We start from the raw sequence: 22,960 nt of genomic DNA on the forward strand, positions 1-22,960 counted from the left end.
ATATATATATATGGTAAAATACATGAAGGTGCTTCGTCTCTGGTTCACTTTAAAGCAGAGACTGCAGGAGGCTGGGCCACTGCACTGACACCTCCTGAAGATTAGGGTCCTCCGGCTGGAAAATAAGGCGTGACGTCAGCGATGGAACTTATTAAAATAAGCAAAATTAGGGGGATACATATGAAATTGGCACCGGGAGACTTGGGCGCAGTATACAGCCGGTATGGCTTATCCTGCTGCTGCACAAGTCAAGGCCGTGTTAAATACTATTCCCCCTCTAGGTCGACGTAGATAGTGGGGTATGATGTAATTCGGCTTCCAGCTATTGCTGGAAGGTGAATTGCAGTGTTTTAAATGTAACTTCTGCTCCGTCTTCTGACGGGACTGAAGTTACTCAGTGTGCGCCGCTATAGCTGTAATACCTATTATGGCCTATGGTGGCGCCTGCTGCACCTAAATCTCCTGCGCTGTAATTACAGTGCTGGAATTAGCAGGAAGTGATGGGGTAGGGAGGTAGCCACAATCCTGTTTGAAGAGGCTGGCGTAGTGGGGGCTTTAGTCCATTAGGGCTCTTTCACACTAGAGGCTGCGGTAGAAAAGGCTGAAAGTCAGCCTTTTGCTTAACGCCAATACATAGCGTTTTCAAAGCGTTTTGAAAGCGTTTTACAGCTCATATGAAAACATCCTTTTTTTTTCTATAAAAATAAGTGAACAAGTCAGCTGTAAAACGCTTTGAAAACGCTTTGAAAACGCTGAAGTTGGCGTTTTCCATTGACTATCATTGAAACGCCAACAGCCAACTTCGGCTGTAAACAGCCCTGAAAAAGCTCCTGGGAGCGTTGAAACGCAACGCTCCAAAACGCCAAGTTAGATGTGAAAGGTAAAATTTTACCTTAGAAAACGCCAACTTCGGCTGTGGCGCTAAAACGCTGATAAAGTCCTCTGGTGTGAAAGGGCCCTTAGGTTTTCTGACTGTTCAGCTGCCCTATCTGTTGTGCTCCACCCACATAAAATGTAAACTGATCTGTGCAAGCTGCTTTTATCTCTTCTGTTTATGTGAAGTGTGATTTCTTTTTGTTGTTTTGTTTTTTGTGTGAGAGGCACGCCAATGTTGGTCCTTACCTTTTATTTTCTATGATGTGTTGAATAGTGCTTGCAAAATTTTCAGCCTTAAGGTTCTGCGGTAGAATAAATCTTCCCAGATTTCTGGCTTCTGCTCTGACCAGGTTTTCTGGCTGGTCCCCGAAAAGTGGGATCCCCAGCAGAGGTACCCCGTGATATACCGCCTCATTCACACTGCTCAGGCCTCCATGTGTCACCAGAAGACGCACTTTAGGATGTCCTGAAATAGGAAGTAGATATTTCAAACAAAATGAAAGTATACAGTGTTGACCAAACATATTTAATCTATGGGTGGATTCTGACGGAGTCAACCAATGGCTTAGTTTATCTGTTGGGGACTTCACAACACCATTGTGAGGTGCTGTACCTTTTATCATACCACTAAGGAGCAGGGCTGTGGGGTCAGTACAAAAATCATCCAACTCCGGGTACCCAAAATTGCTCTGATTCCGACTCCACAGCCCTGCTAAGGAGCATTCCTCCTTTTTCTGCATTTTTAGAAGCATTCTGGATTTTTATCGTGTAAAATAGAAGCAATAATCTCAGTGGCATAGCTAAGGAACTATGGGCCCCGGTGCAAGTTTTACATTGGGCCCCCCCAAGCTCTCTATACATAACAATTGATACGACACACCAAAACCTGCCAAGGACAACCACAGTGTTAGAGGTGCAAGAAGGGGGTGGGGAACAGTGTGTTAATGATTACCACTATTCAAGGCATCTATAGAAGTGATTATTACCAGTAAAGGAACGAATAAAATGCGAATACTGTGGTTGAAAGTGGCCCAAGGGCCCCGATGCGGTCGCAACCTCTACACCCCTATTGCTACGCCACTGAATAGTCTACAGGATGAGCAATTTCTCCTTTTGTAATGACTGCCATAGGTCAGACCTGTAAAATCACATCTGGGATCTTACCTCTGAGTCCTAAGCAGCTTCATGTTTCATGGCCGAACTACATCAACCTAGTACTGGAATGTCAGATTTGAATCATTTAGGATTTTAATGGAGGATTGGAAGAGGAAGGAAAGATAAAGAAAAAGAAGAAAGGAAAGGGAAGTAGAGGAAATGGAAAGAAGGAAGGAAGGAAAGGGGGATGGGGAGATGAGAAGGAAGGGAAGAGGAAGGAAAAAGGAAAGGGAAGGAAAGGGAAGGAAAAGAAATAGAAGGAAGGAAAGGTAAAGGGAATGGAAGAGAAATAAAAGGAGTTAAAGAAAACAAAAATGGAAGGAAGGAATGGGGAGGAAGGAAAAATAAATGGAGAGAAGAAAAGGTAGAAAAGGAAGGAAAGTAAGAGAGATAAAAGGTAGGAAAGGAAAATACATTTTCATTGTTCTTCTTTTGGCCCCTGCGCCATTTTCAGCAGCATCACCTGTGACCTGTCCAGTCTTGCTGCTGCATTAGTTTGTGTGCTCTCATCTTCCTCCTCACAGGTACACTTCTTCTTCACTACTGGCACAAGTTATTACTTAAAGTGGATCCGAGGTGAACTTTTACACATTGCATAATTGTGTTCCTTTCCTATTGTATATAGAGCATTCCTCAAGCCAAATACTTTTTTTGTTTTTGTTTTAATACTCTAATTCCCTATAAACTACACAAGCCACGCCCACAGGTTTTCAGAGAGCCTTGGCAGTAGCAAGGGCTCATGGGAGCTCAGTCTGGGCAGGAGGAGGGGGAGGTGTTACTAGCCATTGATTTCAGAAGCAGAGGGGAGGAGGGAGGAGGAGAGGGGATTAGGCTGATGGCTCAAGATACAGATAAGCCTGCCTCTGTGTAATGTTTACAAACATGGCTGCTGTCATCGTATCACAGGAATAATCAATCATATTCTATTAAAGCTGTTTGCAGCTAGATTTGCTGTGTAAACCATCTAAACTTTAGATAAGATATATATAGACAAGTTACTTGTTATAGTTAGTTTTTCATCTTACATCCTCTTTAATAATGACATGCGGACTAGTCAGTCATGGAGGAAGAAGCAGCCAGTAGGAATGAAGATGGAGGGCAGGGATGGAGCATTGTGCCGGGACAGGTGAGTTGCTATGCTGCAAAAACTGCGCAGGGGCCCTGGGGAGTTGGGAGGGAGACCTGGGCCCAATAGCACTCAGGGGCCCTAAGGCAATTGCCCCCTTTGCCGCTATGGTAGCACTAGCCCTGGTCTTGCACATTCATAAACTGACCTAGCAAGTCGTTCTGTGACAGCCAGTCCATGATCTTCACATTCGGAGCAATTTCCACTTCTTCCGGCCACTTGGACTTCTGATACCTCCAGATCACTTTCTGAGGAATTCTGGAGAATCCAGCATTCATTTCCCTTATGAAGTCCACCAGAGGGAGTGAGGATAACATGGAGCCCATGGTTACCACAATGAACCCAGCATCTCCAGACTCAGATATAAAGTCTTCCATTTCCTGCATGTAGTATGAAGACACACATAAGTACATTTAATGGGGCAACCACTACATTAAACACAAAATACAGTATAAAAGAATGCTGTACATAAATCCAAATATCAGCTTAGATCTCTTCTACATGGGTAGCCGGAAATGTGGGCGCCGGTGGCTAATGGATGATTTGGGCACCCCATAGGTACTAATGCAAATACTGTTAATACAGGGCCTTAAAGGGATACTTAAAGAGAATCTGTATTGTTAAAATCGCACAAAAGTAAACATACCAGTGCGTTAGGGGACATCTCCTATTACCCTCTGTCACAATTTCGCTGCTCCCCGCCGCATTAAAAGTGGTTAAAAACAGTTTTAAAAAGTTTGTTTATAAACAAACAAAATGGCCACCAAAACAGGGAGGCCTTCCACTACCTTCTCAGAAGAGCAGTCTGAGTGCTGTGCAGTGATAAATGCCACTGGTGTTTTATTTATTGGCATTTTTTGTAATATCGTAACTCTAATAAAAAACAAGTTTCCCCTTATGGTGATCGTTGCTTTGGAGCCTATTGCTCTCGGTCCTATTGACCATTTTATCTCTTTCTTCTTTTCTCTTCTCTCCCTACCTTTCACCTCTCCTTTCTCTTTTGTTCTCTTTTCTTCTTTGGTTTCTATTTCTCTTGCTCTCTAGTACCTTATGTATATGTTTTAAAAGTACACTTTCTAGTGAATAGAACCCTATATAGCACCCAGACCTTAGTGGAACACTGATGCAGGGAGGACTCTGGGTGTGTGCTCTCTTGGAGCCCCAGGAACCCTTGTTTTAGTAACCACATTATCGTATGGGTTAAGTTTCAGTTCTGGCACATATACACATAGGGCCAACTATCTAGATTTGAGTAGGATTATATGTTTTGTAGCGCTTTATTTACGTGCCTGAGTTTGATTAAGCAACATTGGTGTTTCATGGATACATTGTGATGTTCTTTGGTGGTACTGTTACTAGTTCTGGAAAATACAAAATACCTTTAAATAACGAATCTTACAAAAAAAAAGTTTCAAAACTGACTTTTGCTTGTGGCTGGGAGATATGAAAAGTATATCAATGGAATGTAGGCAAATGATCCTTGGCTAGCCTGAATTCTTTCAGGGTCATAGAGCTGTAAGGGTTGGTTTACTATACTTTAAATTTACATGCGCATAGTGCACAAGGCAATTTTATTGTTGACTATTCAAGCTCCATAATGTGCATTAAAGAGAATCTGTATTGTTAAAATCTCCTATTACCCTCTGACACAATTTCGCCGCTTCTCGCCGCATTAAAAGTGGTTAAAAACAGTTTTAAAAAGTTTGTTTATAAACAAACAAAATGGCCACCAAAACAGGAAGTAGGTTGATGTACAGTATGTCCACACATAGAAAATACATCCATACACAAGCAGGCTGTATACAGCCTTCCTTTTGAATCTCAAGAGATCATTTGTGTGTTTCTTTTCCCCTGTTCTCATGCACTGAAGTTTCAGGCTGCTTGTTTCTTCCTGCAAACAGCTTTGCCCTTGTCTGTAATTCTTCAGTATGTGAAAGCCCAGCCAGCTCAGAGGACGATTTATCCAGCTTGTAAAAGATAAGAGAGAAGAGAGAAGCTGCCCTAATCTAAATAATACACAGGCAGTGTGCATAGAGGGGCCTTGAAGGGGGAGTTCATAGCAGAACCACAACACTGAAGAACTTGGCAGCCTTCCAGACACAGGCCGACAAGTCTGACAGGGGAAAGATACATTGATTTATTACAGAGACAGTGATAGTATAAAGTGCTGCAGTAAGCCAGAACACATTAGAATAGCTTTTTGAACTTGTAGGATGATAAAAAACAGGATGCAATTTTTGTTACGGAGTCTCTTTAAGCACATAGCGCAACCTGCATTATGTACATAATGGGCATGTTGCTTGTATAATGCGCATTGCACAAACAGCCCAATTTTACCATTATTTGGTGAATGTTTATTAGGTTTATGACAAAAGTTTGCCTTCTTACAACAGAAGGTATTTGCGATTATTTAGATTGGAGTGAGCATATGATGTCTCCCACAATGCATCACTGCTGAGTATGCAAATTATTTTTTGTTGTCCTTGTGAGCTAACCACACCTCCAGAACTGCTGGAATGCAATGATGTATCAGCTTGTTAATTGTACAGAGCCACAATAATCCAACATGCATACAGACTGTTTCAGATTGGTTGATCCTTATCAGTGAATGGCATGGATTAATATCTGCATGGCATTGGCATGGATTAATATACTCTATGGAGTAGGACCTGAAACACCCAGAGTTACAGATTACATAGCAAGCAGGGGCGTAACAATAGACCCTGCAAGGGATGCCTCCGCAGGGGGGGCCTAGAAACCATATGGGGCCCATGGGTGAAGAGTTTGAGAGATGACAACTAAGGGCATGGAGAGAAAAAAAACTTATTCTGCTCTCGCACCATTGTTATATTGACTGCATGTGTCCACCACACAGATAAGGAATCATACACACTTTGGAATTTGTACACTGTCCCTGCTCCCTAGGGTTCGTAAAAAACACCTGTCTCTCACTGCGGCAAAGTTCTGATGACTTCATGTACAACGTTACAAACAACGGAGTCACATTTTGAAAAAAAGTTGTAGACTGTCCCTTAGCAATCACTCCGAAAGGATTCCTAGATTCTTATCATACACAGGCTAATGACCTTATGGTGTCTGATTACTTTTACAACACAATGGAATGGGTAAGATTGATGTCTGACTGTTGCGGCCTCATTGAGAGCTTGTTGTCTCATACTGAGTCCTACATCCTGTAATTACAGTATCAATTAGTGACATTCTGAATGTTTTGCCAAAGTTACAGTAAATAATATATCTTATGTTCAGCATGTCATTGTTGTTCCTCCATATAGCATGTGCTCTCATGTAGTAAAATAATATGGCTGTGTGTGTATGTATGTACTGGGAGCAGAGCTGCAACGAGATACTTGTCGGCTGCAAGGGGCTGGAGGAAGCCCCGGGTAAGTAGGTAAGTAGATCTGGGGGTAGCATAGATTGCCTTATATTTCCTTTAAGTCTAAGTGTTTTTATCTGCATGGGGAAAACACATTGGTCCTCAGTTTTCCTGTGCAGAAAGCGAGGGGGGTGGGGGGCCCCATCCAAAGTTTTGCGGGGGGGGGGGGGCATCCAAAGTTTCGCAGGGGGGCCCAGTGATGTCTAGTTACGCCCCTGCCAGCAAGCTCATGGTGAACCAGAACTCCTACAAAAGACCAAAAGCCCCCTTACTAAAATGTTATGCAAAAAAAGTTTGCCTTCTTAAAACAGAAGGTATTTGTGATGATTCAGATTGAAGGTATTAGGTTTATAGCCAATTATTAAAGCATTCAGCAATACTTACTTGTGATACTGGCCTAGCAGGCTTAGCCAACAGTCCCCCAAGACACTGAACGTTAGGCAGAAGCGGGCGTGCAAATTCAAGAGCAAAGTCTGTGTTGTACAGCCAGAGCTCAGCTTTCAAGTGAAGATCACCGATATTCGGTCTAGATCCAGCAGGAAAATGTTCTTCAATTACATCGTCAAAGAGCGAGTCAAGCATTTTATGGACTATTAATGAGCCAAAGAACATCAGAGTGTTCTTCAAACGTCCAAAGATGTCCATCTGATCAGTGAGCCGTGTCCGGAACAACGGAGTATAGGACAAAGGAGTCGGCATTCCTACACGATAAGCGTTGGCAAAAATACCAGGAAAAAAGGCAATATAAGGGAGTCCCAACTTTTCACAGACCAGAAAAGTACAGGGGTTGAATCCATCTACTACAGCAATATCATAATGTTCTTCTTTTAAGAAGTTTAAGATATCAGTCTGGTGTAACGTCTTATTGCATTGGTAAGAAAGTTCTGTAAACAGTATGAGGAGGGATTGGATTCTTTGCCTGAAAGAGAGGATCAGTTCACATGGTAAGCTCATTTTCAAAAGATTCCATTTGGGTTCATGAAGAATCAACTGAAAATAATGAAAAATGTGCCTGTAAGAATAGTAATAAATATTATTATTAGTATTTAAACTCTTACATTATAGAAGCCTGTGTAGGGTTAGGGCAAGTCTGACTTCAGTCTTCTCTAAAGCTACATACACACTTGTGATAATGATTGTTAGGCATAACAGATTATCAAGCGATTGCAGACTGGAATAAGATTTCTTAAAGAGAATCTGTATTGTTAAAATCGCACAAAGGTAAACATACCAGTGCGTTAGGGGACATCTCCTATTACCCTCTGTCACAATTTCGCCGCTCCCCGCCGCATTAAAAGTGGTTAAAAACAGTTTTAAAAAGTTTGTTTATAAACAAACAAAATGGCCACCAAAACAGGAAGTAGATTGATGTACAGTATGTCCACACATAGAAAATACATTCATACACAAGCAGGCTGTATACACCCTTCCTTTTGAATCTAAAGAGATCATTTGTGTGTTTCTTTCCCCCTGCAGCTATCTTCCACTGAAGTGTCAGGCTGTTTCTTCCTGCAGAGTGCAGACAGCTCTGCCTGTATGCAATTCCTCAGTATGTGAAAGCCCAGCCAGCTCAGAGGAGGATTTATCCAGCTTGTAAAAGATAATAGAGCAGAGAGAAGCTGCACTATTCTAAATAACACACAGGCAGTGTGCATAGAGGGGCCAGGAGGGGGAGATGCATTACAGAACCACAACACTGAAGAACTTGGCAGCCTTCCAGACACAGGCTGACAAGTCTGACAAGAGAGAGATAAGTTGATTTATTACAGAGATGGTGATAGTAGAACGTGCTGCAGTAAGCCAGAACACATTAGAATAGCTTTTGGAACTTGTAGGATGGAAAAAAAACGGATGAAATTTTTGTTACGGAGTCTCTTTAAAGAGACTCTGTAACAAAATTTTCATTCTTATTTCTTCTATCCTATAAGTTCCTATAACACATACAACTATAAAGTACATTTCTACCAAAGTAATAGCTATAAAATATAAATTAATTTTCTCCAATGTTGCTGTCACTTACAACAGACAATAAAATCTGACAGGTTTTGGACAAGCCCATCTCCTAATGGGGGGGTTCTCAGGGTTTTCTTTCTTTTCAGAAGCAGTTGGAGAATAGCAGTTGCTCCATTTAACTGACAAAATAGTGTGCATTGAGCAGGGAGGCTGGCCAGCAACTTTGTATAAGTCCTTTCCTGGAAGTGTCTTTATGAAGAATAAAGGCAATGCTGAGAATGCCCCATGAAGAGATGGACTACTCCAAAACCTAGCCGTTCTGTCAGATTTTTACTACCTACTGTAATTGACAGCAACATAGGAGACAAGTAATGCATGGCTCATTTTCCTCTGGTAGAAATGTACTTTTTGTTTCTATGTTTTTACATGTATTTTAAACTTTTTGAGATAGTGGTCCTTTAACCTCAATATCCAGGGTGAAAAAAATATCCAGCGATAATTACCACTAAACATATTTGGCTCTCACACAACACCATCTTAAACTCTGTTCTTCCCCCACTAAATATGGTACATTTTTAATACCTGCCCACTAAGTGGTCTTTCTGGCTGTCCATGAAAATTCCCATAAACTCCTTCAGATGTTCCTCATCAAGGTTGTAGGTAGAGACTGGATATGGTCCGGGAGATGGGTTGTAACCTGGTAAAAAAAATGTATGGAACAGTTTAGTTGATTTCGGTAAAGGAACAAAACAAAAGTACAGTCTGAAAGGATTTTGTACGTCGGTGCCTACTAATGATACAATCCTGGTTGTGCAATCTTACCATTATGTAATAGAAGGGTAAGCACAGTGAATATGCTTTGGAATGGATATTTTAGGTCAGAGTTTCCCAACTCTGTCCTCGAGGCCCACCACCTGTGCACGTTTGTGGTTTTCTGCAAAACATGTACTGTTGGTGGTGGGCCTTGAGGACAGGGTTGGGGAACTCTGCTTCAGGTCTCTCATATTACATAGAAGTGGTTGGATTGTACAACTAAGACGGTATTATTGGTGGGCACCTTAACCCTTTCTGGATCACGCTGTCGTTTTTGAGAAAATCGATTTTGAAAATGCAAAACTCATTTTTTAAATGACAATTTAAATACCATTTTTCTTTTGCATTTTTATAATTTATTTTCTCAAAATCCGCAAAGTCCTTTTTAACTTATTCAAAAAAGCAATTTTGGTGACATTTGCATGTATTTGTTATTTGGTTTGCTATTAATCACTAGTCTGCACAAAAGTCAGCACAAAATTATGCAAAAATTACATGACATTTTCAATGGATTACACAAAATCTATTGACTGTCCAAATCATAATTTACTTCTGGCCGTAACTGCAAAATTTACACAAAATTTCACGTAATTGAAATTAGCAGTTTTCGATTACCACTAATTATCACGTGTGCATTATGCACAGTGAACCCAGCCTAAAGCTTTTTCATAACAGATAAGTTAATTGGCTTCCCCCTAAATTGGCCCTAGACTATGATACATGCACTACACGATAGATACATTCATAGACATATGACTATGGTAGGGACTAGATTGTGAGCCCCCCTGAGGGACAGTTAGTGACAAGACAAAATACACTGTACAGCGCTGCGTAATATGTCGGCGCTATATAAAATACTTAAATAAATAAATACTTAAATAAAATAAATAAATAAAATATCTGGATTTAGTCCTTTTTGAAAAATGTTTAATTGTAGTTCAATCTTAAATATCATTCGTTTCCTGGTAGCATGTGACTGATGGCAGCTTGCTCGTAACAAACATTTTCATCCACAAGAGCTGTATAATATTACCGGTTACTCACCAGGTAGCATTCCATCCCCAATTTGCCGAAACATTCTTACGTCATGCCCGTTGTTATGGAGGATACGAGTGATCTCATCCATGAGGAGGTAATGGCTCCCGCCTGGAAACACAAACAGCAAACCACACTGAAAGCACATCTCTCTGTATAATTCATGCAAAAATGTAAGTTTGGCAAGGGGTAAAATTGGTTCCTCCAGAGGCTTTCCACATCCTCCTCCAGACCACCACTTCTTGCTGGTACCCTCTGAAAGCTTGCAGCTGCATTCCCATACATGAATGAGCACTGGGCAGGTGCAGGAAGGCTCGCGTCTGCACAACAGCACACAGGAGCTCGGCGGAAACTGGCTAGCCCAATTGGCTTTGTGCTGCTGTGCAGCCGCAAGCCGTCTGTGCAGTGCAGCCATTCTCCATTGACAAGCTCTTGTGGAGAAGGATTGGTGGTCCCAGTGCTGTAACGGCATGGTTAGAGGGGGATGTGGGACGAAGCAGGTGGGTTTGGCGCTTGGCGCTGAATGCCTGAGCTGGGCGCTTTTTTCCTTACAGGTACACTTTAGAGGGTTTTAGCAAGCTGCATCTCTCCCTCTCTCCCCATGTGATTTACTGTGAATGACTTTACTTCTTGCTTTGTAGAGAATGATAAACCAATTAGACAAATAGAGACAAGAGTACTATGACTGTGGTTACCACCAAGTTACGTACTGTTGAGTAAAAAAAAAAAACCCTCATAGCATCTGCAGAATAAAGTGGAAATGTAACATTTAACCACTTTGCCACTAAGGGGTTTTCCCATTATGGACCAGAGCAATTTTTCACCTTTCAGCACTCCACCCATTCATTTGCCAATAACTTTATCACTACTCATCACACCTAAATGGTCTATAGCCTGTTTTTTCACCCCCAATTAGGCTTTGTTTGGGTGGTACTTTATGCTAGGAGTTAATTTGTTGAATATGCATTTTAAAGGAAATAAGAAGAAAAATTATTTCTCAGTTTTCAGCCTCTATAGGTTTAAAATAATACATGCTACTGCAATTAAAACCCACACATTTTATTTGCAAATTTGTCCCAGCTATTACAATGTTTAAAGTGAACCAGAGACGAAGCAACCTCATGTTTTTTACCATATACTGTATATCAGTGGGAACATTAGAGAAAACACCTACCCTGCTCTCTGTTTCAATCTTCACTGCTTAGCCTGCTTGTTATCAGCCCTGATAAAATCCCCGACTGAGCATTCAGTCTGGCTTTGCTCAGGAATTATTATAGCTGAGTCTGTCTTCTCTGATGTCTTTTCAAGCCCAAGCCTGCCCCCTTCTGGCCCTAGTACAAAGTATGGCAACAACATTTCCTTAGGAAATAAAGGTGTATTTTTTCCATTTTGAGTTTTTAGTTTTCTCATTGTACTCTATAAATAATTAAAAGCCCTAATTTTCAAAAATAACAATGTAAACTTATATCATACATATATTAAAAGCTAAGTCCCTAACATAACAATTTATTCTGTTACTTTGGATTTTGAAAGAAAGGGGGGGGGGGGGGGGGAGTAACTATAGGGTTTAGGGTATCATTTCATGGGTTAATTAATGGTCATTTAATTTTTTGGTGTATATTTTTTTTTTATTGTGCCATAATTATTTTCCCACTAGATGCCACCTTACTCCTTAGGAAGCTGAATCACAGCTTCCTAAGCTAAGATTAAATTGAAAGTTTGTATGTTTATACAAACTTTCAACAAATGAACACTGCTCTTAGTTCCTGCAGTATTCATTCAAGAATCAGGCCCTTTGATTGGCTTTGGGAATACTCGTTCCCATTCACCAATCTTTGCCCTGTCGACCGATACTGCGAGCGTGCACACACACATGCACAACACCCATTTGCCACAGAATATCTATGACCACTGGGTGGGAAGAGTACTCCCATGGGGTGCAGATATACTGCCCCAATTGCGTCTACTAGTTAATGGCATTTTACATCTGGGATCTTGTATTTTGCAAATGCCTGATGTGCGTTTCACGGTACACTGACCGCTTCATCAGACACCAAAATCAAACAGAACATTGTCTTGCTGTATGAGTAATAACAATCCAAATCTAAAGCTTGGAATGTTGTGTACAGCTGAATCATTTAACAAATCCACCAGCACAATGATGGAAATGTACACACGGCTTTGCTGAGTACCCGGGAAGTGAGGATGACAAGTGCCCAGGCCAGAGGAGAAAGCCCCATAGGAGCGTATGCCAAGAATAATGTTTCTCTTGGCATGAGTTCACATACTTTACTCCATTTACATCTTGTCTGGTGCTTTGCATCATTTGGTATTGATTGTAGGGAAGTGCTGAGAACTTCTGATGCAAGAACTGCTTTTCGTGTTTTATGCCGGATTGGATTGAATTGGATTATCATCATATTTGAGGTTTAGTGGGGATTTTTAAAGGTGATCTGCCTAGAGATAATAATGTGATTGCAATTCCAGAAGATGCTGCAGGAATAGCTATTTTATTATGACCTATGAAATTTCTAATAGTTTAAAAAGAATATATATATATATATATATATATAAAAAACTCGAGGTGTTAAATAGACAACTTAACTAAACAGGACAGAAGGAAAGCATAAATAAATGCACCCTGTATGTATTTAGAGAGTTTAGCCTTTCTAATTCCCCCATCTGTGACCAAGCACAATTTGTTTCTTAGCTGAGTCACCTGACTGCCACGGCAGAGAGCTCATTTGTAAGGACAGGAAGTTAACAATATGTCTGCTTCCGTAAAAGCAGGAAGTAGACAAACTGCAGGATTTGTATCAATTGTAACAAATAAATGTTTTTCTGTAAAGATTATTATGCTGTTGCTTATCCTTTGGAGCGGAGATGAAGTTCTGAGTTTAGGTCCACTTTAATTGAATTGAAACAACAGCAAATTAGCCCACGATCATGCAAACAATACAACTTAAAAAAGAACTGTAACCAATCAGTAGCTAATACCCCCTTTCCCACGAGAAATATTTACCTTTTATCAAATAGATCATGAGGGATGTCTGTATGGCTGATATTGTGGTGAAACACAAACAGTGTGATGTCATGACCTAGGTCCTGACAGTTTCCTGTCTGTGTACCGTGTTGCATTGTGGCAAATAACAGCTGTTTCCAACTGCCTAGCAACCAGTGCCAGAAACAACCTTTTAGCCTATCGCAATGTTAGTGGGTGTGGTTATAAATAATGGCAGTTGGGGCTTTCTAGTTTTTGTTTTTTTTGTCTGCCAGTAGTAAAGATGATGACAGCATGAAGGATTTACATGGTGAATATCAATGATTTATTGATCTCTCATCTATTTTTTAACTTCTAACTTTGCAATGTATTGATTTTTTTTCCCTCTTTCTGCGAAGGTACCTCGGCAGGTCAGCTGCTGCAACGGAGGGGACCCCGGGCCACCGGCTGTGAGCGGAGCTGCGGCAAGGGACACATAAGCTGCCAGGAGTCGGAGGAAGCCCCAGGTAAGTAGATCTGCTTTTTTTTTAAAGAACCCTGGATGTTTCTTTGAGGCTTCTTTCACTGAGAGACGTTACAGGCGCACATTAGGGCAGCCGGTAACGCAGCCCACCGCACAGTAATGAAAAATCAATGGGCTGTTCACAGTGCCCACGTTGCGTTACATTGTAATGCAGCACATCCGCTGAGAGTGCTGCATGCTGTGCATTATAGACTATGCGGTGAGAGTTCCCGGGGCCCCTGCCTGGCGTGTGCACTATTGTTTTTAATCCTATTGTAGATTCCCATGCAGTTTAGTTAGGAGGGGGGCAGATGAGAGGGAATATCCTGCACGCTGGTGCCCCCTGCTGGCCATATAGCCATTGTCTATATGCAACTGAAGCCCTCTCCAACGACTGGCTGAATTGCTCAGCATCTGCTTAACTGATTACTGCAGACTAGGTGTAACGTGTGTGTGCACTTCTTATTGGCTTACAAGCAGCCTGCAGGCTTTATATAAGCAGCAGAGAACTGATAGGGAGTGAGTATTTCCCTTTGTGTGTTTGGTAAGCGTTAGACTATGCGCACATGCTCAGTAGTGTTGGGGAGGAGTGGAGAGCGGCCAGGCACATGGCTAATTAATATTCACTGCACGGTGTGACGTGCAGTGTTTACTTCCTGGAGCGGCCGCTCTGTGCGGCGATTCGCCGGGCGGGACCACGTGATGCCGCATGCGTCCAAGAGTACGCATCGCGGCATCACGGACGCCAGAGTGAGCTGCACAACGCGGCTCACTCTGACGTCCACATCAGAGAGCACCAGGCGTTGCGTTAGGGGCACGTTATGTGCCCTATAACGTCCCCTAAATGAAACGTCCTGGTGTGTAAGTAGCCTTAAAGTGAACCAGAGGTGAAAATAAATTGATGAGCTAAACAATTGTATTTATCTTCCTACTCCTAAAAATGACTTTTTAAGCTATCCCATATCTTGAAATAATTACAAAGTAGATTAAATGTTTTATTATCTCTGCTCAATGGCAGCCTATTAAAGGTCCCGGAGTTAAAATACATGAATTGACCTTTTTCTATCTCTCCCCTGCCGTCCAGGAAAACTTTTATGGCTGTAATTTACTTATCAGTGATTCTTACTATAGTCCCAACAAGGTACTGACAAGACAGACGCTGTCACTTGCATGCCTGAAAAATTTGCCTGAAAATTAAATTTTTCAGGCAGCAAAATACATTTTTTTTAAACAGCCTGGTTATTAAAGAGACACTGAAGTCTCTTAAAAATCCTCTTTTTATTACAAAATCGTGTTTAACATTATTGCCCTACCTAAACCGCCGCACCCCCGCGGCTGTAATCTCACTAAATCCCCGCTAACTCCCCCTTCCCTCTTCCACGGAAAATCCACGACTTTCTTGGATGTGGATTTTGCTGCTGTTGGAGGCAGGGCTATGAGCTGCAGCCCTGCCTCACAGGCGTCTATCTGCCGTGTATCTCCGCCTCTCCCTGCCCCTCTCAGTGAAGGAAGACTGAGAGGGGCGGGGGAGAGGCGGAGATCCGGGCTGATAGACGCGCTGAGAGGCAGAGCTGCGGCTCATAGCTCTGCCTCTCACGGAAGCAATGCCCGGATTGCCCCCTGGGGAGTTAGGGGGGATTTAGTTATATTACAGCGGCGGGATGCGGCGGTTTAGGTAGGGCAATAATGTTAAACACGATTTTGTAATTAAAAGAGGATTTTTAAGAGACTTCAGAGTCTCTTTATTATGTTTTGCACTGTGCATACACATTTATCTCATCATGTTACATGTTGCCTCGGGTACACTTTAAATATGCATATCTCTCAACTTTTTAAGTTAAAGAAAGAGGGACACTTTAAGATCCACCCCGACACACCTCTAGCCACGCCCAGCCACACCCCTAGTCATGCATTTCACAAAGAATTAAAATTTGTTTTATCATTCAAACCACACTGGTCCTTTCTATCATCATTTGTTTCATTCATGAAAATATTTAAAGGACACCTGAAGTGAGAGGGATATGGGGGCTGCCATTTTATTTCTATTTAAGCAATACCAGTTGCCTGGCAGCCCTGCTGATCCTCTGTCTCTAATACTTTTAGCTATATAGACCCTGAACAAGCATGCAGATCAGGTGTTTCTGACATTATTGTCAGAATCTGACAAGATTAGCTGCATGCTTGTTTCATGTGTGTGATTCAGGCACTACTGCCATTTAATAGACCAGCAGGGCTGCCAGGCAACTGGTATTGTTTAACAGGAAATAAATATGGCAGCCTCCATATACCTCTCACTTCAGTTTCCCTTTAAAAGTAAGAAAGAAATATATCAATTTAAAAGGGTCAATTTAAAACATTTTTCAGGAGAAAAATACATATATTTACATAGATCTTAACGTGAGTGTCCAAAGTAAAAAGAAAAAAAAAAAGACCCACTTACCTGGGGCTTCCTCCAGCCCGTGGCAGCCGTCCTGTGCCCTCGCCACAGCTCCGGAGGCTCCCGGTCTTCTTCCCTGGCACAGCCGACCTCGCCAGGTTGGGTTCCAAGTTGGCCTCTTCTGCGCTCCACCGCGCGGGTCACGTGGTCCGGCTGACGTCATCAGGACGGTACTGCGCAGGCGCAGAACTACTGCGTCTGCGAAGTACGGTCCTAATGACATCAGCTGGACCGTGGAGTGCAGAAGAGGCCAACCCGGAACCCCACCTGGCAAGGTCGGCTGTGCCAGGGAAGAAGACCGGGAGCCTCCGGAGCTGTGGCGAGGGCATAGGAAGGCTGCCTCGGGCTGGAGGAAGCCCCAGGTAAGTGGGTCTTTTTTTTTTTACCTTGGATGTTTCCTTTAAAAGCGGTACAAATGAGGAAACAAAGAGGGTTAAATGGCAGTGGCATAGCTAAGGAGCTATGGGCCCCGGTGCAAGTTTTACATGGGGCCCCTTAAGCACTCGATAACAATTGATACGGCGCACCAAAACCTGCCAAGAATAACCACAGTGTTAGAGGTGCAAGAAGGGGATGGTGGACAGTTTGTTAATGAATATTACTATTTAAAGCATCTATAGAAGTGATTATTACCACCACAGGGCCAATAGAGAGCTAATATTGTGCTTGAGGGAGGGCCCCGATGCAGTCGCTACCTCTGCAAACCAACCCTTATTGCTACGCCACTGATAAAGGGATTTGGTTCCCAAAGAGGGACTGTCTCTCCAAAAAAAGGGACAGTTGGGAGCTATAAATATGCTATAAATATGTATTCAGGTTTCTTTAGGCATGCTTCATAATTTTTTTCAATCTCATAATAAAATTTACTATAATAGGTCAACTTTGCCAAGTTGAACTAAAGTACCCTCAGCAGTATGTGTATTATTTGTTGAGAAGCTGGGATGTGTGCAGTGTACGGGTACTGCTGGGGGTACGGGTGTACGGGTGTGCAGTGTATGGGTACTGTTGGGGGTATGGGTGTACGGGTGTGCAGTGTACGGGTACTGCTGGGGGTACGGGTGTACGGGTGTGCAGTGTACGGGTACTGCTGGGGGTACGGGTGTACGGGTGTGCAGTGTACGGGTACTGCTGGGGGTACGGGTGTACGGGTGTGCAGTGTATGGGTACTGTTGGGGGTATGGGTGTACGGGTGTGCAGTGTACGGGTACTGCTGGGGGTACGGGTGTACGGGTGTGCAGTGTACGGGTACTGCTGGGGGTACGGGTGTACGGGTGTGCAGTGTACGGGTACTGCTGGGGGTACGGGTGTACGGGTGTGCAGTGTACGGGTACTGCTGGGGGTACGGGTGTACGGGTGTGCAGTGTATGGGTACTGTTGGGGGTATGGGTGTACGGGTGTGCAGTGTACGGGTACTGCTGGGGGTACGGGTGTACGGGTGTGCAGTGTACGGGTACTGCTGGGTGTACGGGTGTGCAGTGTACGGGCGTGTCACTAAGTGAAAGCTCCACAGAATTTCCTCACACTGGCATTTCCTCAGAATCTGGCATTCCAGGAAAGCCCTCTGAAGATGTGCGTGAGAGATGCTATACAAGCTGCACAGCAGTCTCAGCATTGAGCTCAGTATGATGTGTAACCTTAGCCGTGGTGGGCGTGTCTCTGCTCTCACGCACTCTGCCTGATGCTAAAGAAGTAAAAAAAATCCACCTCCACTAACATAATAGCTTATTACTATTGATTTATAAAGCGCCATCATATTCCGAAGCGCTGTACAAACTAAGAAACAAACGTGGGGTACATAATGATACAGACAATGGTGTCCACCAATATACAAAATACAGAATTGGTAACAAAATACAGAATCAATACAAAATACAGAATTGGTTATTACAGTGACAAAAGTGACATGATTAATAAAATGTATAACAAATTCCAAGACAACAAAAGGCTGAAAGAGCCCTGCCCTGACCTTGTGAGCTTACAATCTAAAGGAATAGGGGTAAACAAGAGGATGGGGTAGTATACAAAAAACATACCTAGAGCACTTCTACTAGGATATCTAGTAGAAGTGCAACTTGGCCAGAGGTCAAAGGGGAACTGACCTAAGGTAGAGGGAGCGTTTAAAGATATCAAAAGTTGGAGAGTGATGGATGTGCTGTGGAAGGGCATTCCAGAGGATGGGTGAAACATGTGTGAAATCTTATATTTTGTGAATGCGAGGAGGTAGTTCTAAAAGAGGACAAAAGAAGGTCATGCGCAGATCTTAGATTGTGGTTGGGTTGGTATCTGGAAACTAGTGAGGAGGTGTACACAGGAGAGAGGTTGTGGAGAGCTTTGTAGGTTAGGGTTAGGAGTTTGAACTGGATCATCTTAATTGGTTAATTGGTAGACAGAGAGGAGCAGCAGAGGAAGAGCAAGAAGAAAGACGAATGAGACGAGCAGCCAAGCTTAGACAAAGAGACCACATACCTTTGCTAGTGTTTTCCTTTGGATATTTATTACATACATTAGGGGGGAGAGCATCTAAAGGTGGCCACTAATGATCCAATCTTTTTCATCCAATCTTACCATTTCTATGTAATATAAGGTAACTGCCTGAAGTATCCATTCAGTATATTCACTCAATTTACCCTTATACTACATAGATTTGGTAAGATTGGATGAAAAAGATTGGATCATTAGTGGCCACCATAAGTGGGACATCTGTGGATCTTTTAATTGCAGCGATCAGGGCACACAATACATCACTCTTGTAATATAAATTGAAAATTACATTTTTTTTTAGTGGGAAATCGAGGCAATTCAGCTGTGACAACAGAGAAGGGGCTAATATGATTATACATTCAAAAGAAAAAGAAGTGTGTGCTCAGCCCAGGAATCACCTGACTTATATACTGGCTGCCAAGTTGTCTATTGACAAATTAAAAGGGCACAGCAAATGTAGATTGCATCCGCTTGCCAGAATGCGCCGGGCCTTACACCAACTCACTGCTAGTAATAGGCCGAATATCAAATTTTGGGTTCGCGAATTTCGAATCCGAATCCCCGCAAAAAAATAGCAAATCTGGCGAATCTGAGAATCTCCATAGACTTCAAGGGCAGACGAATGGCCGCTGACTTTAGCGCCTAGAAATGCCAAATTTTGAAGGTATGTGGAGGGGGACAGTGGCTACAAGAGACCCCCCCCCCCCCCCCTCGAAAACTGTAAGGTCTTTTTGAAAAAAAAAATTCCTCTTGTAGCCACTGCCTCCTCCACATACCCTAGAAAATGTGTTTTTTTTTTTGACTTGTACCCACTATTCTTCACAACACGATTTACATGTTACCGCTGGGAAAACTAATCCAAAAACATGGCCTGACATACCACTGCTATGCAGACGACACCCAACTATATCTTTCCTTCAAGCCTGGTGTGACAGACCCAACTCTAACTATAAACGCCTGCTTACGTGAACTACAGCAATGGATGAATGACAACTGGCTGAAACTAAATGCAGACAAAACTGAAGTCCTTCTGATTGGAGGGCAGAGCATGATAACAAAACAACTTAACTTGCAGTCTTCACCACTGGGAATAGGAGGCACGGATCTACGCAGCTCTAATCATGTGCGTAGCCTGGGAGTTATAATTGATGGGGATTTAAACTTCAGAACTCACATCTCTGCTGTGGTGAAATCATCCTATTTTCACCCGAAGAACATTGCAAAAATCAAGCACCTCATGGCCCCAGAAGATCTGCCAACGTTAGTCCATGCCTTCATAACATCCCGACTGGACTACTGTAATGCTCTCTACACTGGCCTTCCAAAAAAGGTCTTGTACCGCCTACAGCTGATACAGAAAACTGCTGCCAGACTGCTAACCAACCAACCCCGTCACTGCCACATAACGCCAGTCCTGCACTCCCTTCACTGGCTACCTATAGAATGGAGGGTCCTATGCAAGATCGGCCTACTGACATTTAAATCCCTGAATAATCTAGGCCCTGGATACATGAAAGATATGTTGCAGCTGCGTAGCAATCCCCGCATTCTCAGATCAACAGGTTCTAATAATCTAGTCATATGTCCACTTGGAAACATTTGGTCCCAGAGCCTTTTGTCATGCTGCCCCTACGTTTTGGAACTCCTTACCTCAACAGATCAGGACAGCTCCATCCCTGGACGTGTTTAAATCCAGACTGAAAACCCATCTGTTCAGTTTGGCATTTGCAGAAATATAACTTTTGTTGTGTGAATACTTCATCCTACTACCAATTACTGAATCTGAGAGAGCCTAAGCGCTTTGAGTCCTATGGGAGAAAAGCGCTATAGAAATGTTATTGTATTGTATTGTATAACATATGTAGCAATTTTGGTGACAATAGCACGTAGTAAGAGGTAGTAAGAGGGCTTTGCAATTAACTGCTAAAGTTGGCGGCTATTAAAGTCTATGGGAAAAAATGTAAAAAAAATTGTGTTGAATGCTGCTGGTTCGCTGCGAAGTATTCGCCTGGTGAATACTTTGGCCCATCTCTACTCACTGCTATGCCCCGCAGGCGTTGACCCACTCAAAATTCTTTGCATCTCAACAGGGGCACCGCATGTAGGCCTCCCATACCCCCAGGCTTGGCCATCGTCTTGGACTGTCCACGTGCCCCCCCCAGGAGAGAGTACTACCGTATTGTGAATTGCAACCAGCTTCAAGAGTATGCAAGTAGCCTCAGGTAAGTTAACCACTTAAGGACCACAAGATTTACCCCTGCCCCACCCCCTCCCCCCCAGTGACCAGGCTATTTTTCACAAAACAAGGCTGTGCAGCTTTATCAGCATGCTGCACAGCCATAACACTTATCACACAAATTCGTTTTTCCTCCTTTTCTTGTCCTTAATAGGACACTCTTTAGGTCCCGATCACTGCTGCGATCTTTGGTTTGTTTTGCTTTTTATTCACAAAAACGAAGGCTTTTCCCTCCCTCCTTCCCCGTCCTAAACTGGCTCTGGAGGCGATCCGTTCTCTTCCCCGCCTCTCATAGTCATCAGCCTATGAGAGGGCTTCATTCCCCAGCCGCTCAGAGGGACAGCCGTGTGTTCCCCGTACAGCGCTGCAGGAGATCGCAGCGCTGTACAAAGGTAAACAAAGGGGTTTTTATTCCCCTTTTGCTACAAACAGTCTGCTAGCCACGATCACTGCTAGCAGGCTAGTAGGCTGATTACGGAGCTCCGCTCTGCGCATGCATGCGATCGTTCCCTGCTAAACTACAGTTCCAGGACTTGACGACAATCGGCGTTAGGCAGTCCTGGGGCTGCCACCTTGCGACCGCCGATTGGCGTTAGGCAGTCGTAAGGTAGTTAAACTGCTTTTTTTTTTTAGACTTTAGTTCTCCTTTAAGGCCCGGGGACCAGCACAGAGCAGCTTCACGATCTTGGAAACAATTAGTGATTTCTGAATCGTTAAGTAACATAATTGTAAACGTGATTCCCGGAGTAATCGATATTTGGCCTAGCAGCCACTGAATGCAATCATACATGCAGCATTTTACAAACGCTACACGATAGCGACGCTGCAAGTTGTACTACTTTGTAGGGTTCCAGTGTTGCAGTACTTTGCCGAGATTGCTGGCCGTACTGCAGGAAGCGCTGTAGAGTGCCCCAGCCCCAATGGTTACATGTATATGTACCAATGTTAAGGGTTGTTATTTAACTTCCCAATGTAACTGCAAGACTCTAAGCAAATATTCAAAGCTTGCTAAAGTTTCAAATTAAAATATGTAAGCCAATTCAGTAGATGTCACTTGGTTAAAGCGTACCTGAAGAAAGAAAAATCAAAAAAGTTGGCCCTTATTCAATTCACAGAAAATTCTCCTAGGTGTTATTTTTACACCTGGGCCCATACGCAATTAACTTTTTCTTCTCCTAGGAAATACCAGTAACTATTCATCTTCTATTTAGAATTACTTTTCAGCACCTTGCAATTGAAAAAGTACCAGTAAGCAGGTGGGTAAGTGCTGTCAAAACTATTTTAAGTATTTTCTAGCTTTGCTGAAAGGCATTTTATTGGCAAATATAACTTAGGAGAAAACCCAGGAGAAAAAGTATGTTACATGGGCCCTTATCAATAAAATGCCCTTTAAGGTGACCACCAACCGTCTAATTTCTAGCAATAAATTGTTAGAGCGATCAGAAATTCTGATGGGATTGGCTGTAAATAATCTCCACTGATGGGCACAATCGATTACAAACGATTTAAAAATAATCGTCCGAATTGGAATTTGGTCAAACCAAAAATTTGGATTTTCTTGTTGCTTGTGATAGATAGGAAGCAAAGATTGGTTCGTTGATGGTGTAGTGAACGATTTCTCTTCCGAACAGAATTATCTGATTGCTCGAATGATTTTTCGCTAGGAATTGGATCGTTAGTGGCCACTTTTATGATACCAGCAAGAAAGGAAATACTAGGAATAATTTGATAGTACCTTTTCACCTACTTTATACACTTTTTAAATTGCAAAGTGGCAAGTTATTTAAAAAAAGAAAAGAAAATGAAAAATTATACCTTAGGAAAAAACTCAGCAGAAAAAAATGAACTGAATAAGGAACAATGAGTTAGGACAGATAAGTTGAGATAACTCATAAGTTTTGTGAATCTACCTCATAGTGGCTCCTGTTCAAATAAACTCACAGGAGATGTT

At 42.6% G+C, this 22,960-nt stretch overlaps 1 protein-coding gene across 1 annotated transcript in view; it reads right to left on the reverse strand.

The window, feature by feature from the left end:
* The window catches only part of LOC137529577 (UDP-glucuronosyltransferase 3A1-like), a 30,820-nt gene that overhangs the window by 5,698 nt on the left and 2,162 nt on the right, over nt 1–22,960 (reverse strand). Inside the window, exons 2-6 of the mRNA XM_068251238.1 lie at nt 10,362–10,463; nt 9,087–9,201; nt 6,936–7,470; nt 3,306–3,537; nt 1,123–1,342 (exon numbers count right to left, since the gene is read on the reverse strand). Coding sequence (XP_068107339.1) covers nt 1,123–1,342; nt 3,306–3,537; nt 6,936–7,470; nt 9,087–9,201; nt 10,362–10,463 — 1,204 coding nt within the window. The remainder of the gene's footprint in view (nt 1–1,122; nt 1,343–3,305; nt 3,538–6,935; nt 7,471–9,086; nt 9,202–10,361; nt 10,464–22,960) is intronic.

Source organism: Hyperolius riggenbachi, chromosome 1 (genome assembly GCF_040937935.1).
Source record: "Hyperolius riggenbachi isolate aHypRig1 chromosome 1, aHypRig1.pri, whole genome shotgun sequence".
In the NCBI taxonomy this organism is placed as follows: Eukaryota; Metazoa; Chordata; class Amphibia; order Anura; family Hyperoliidae; genus Hyperolius; species Hyperolius riggenbachi.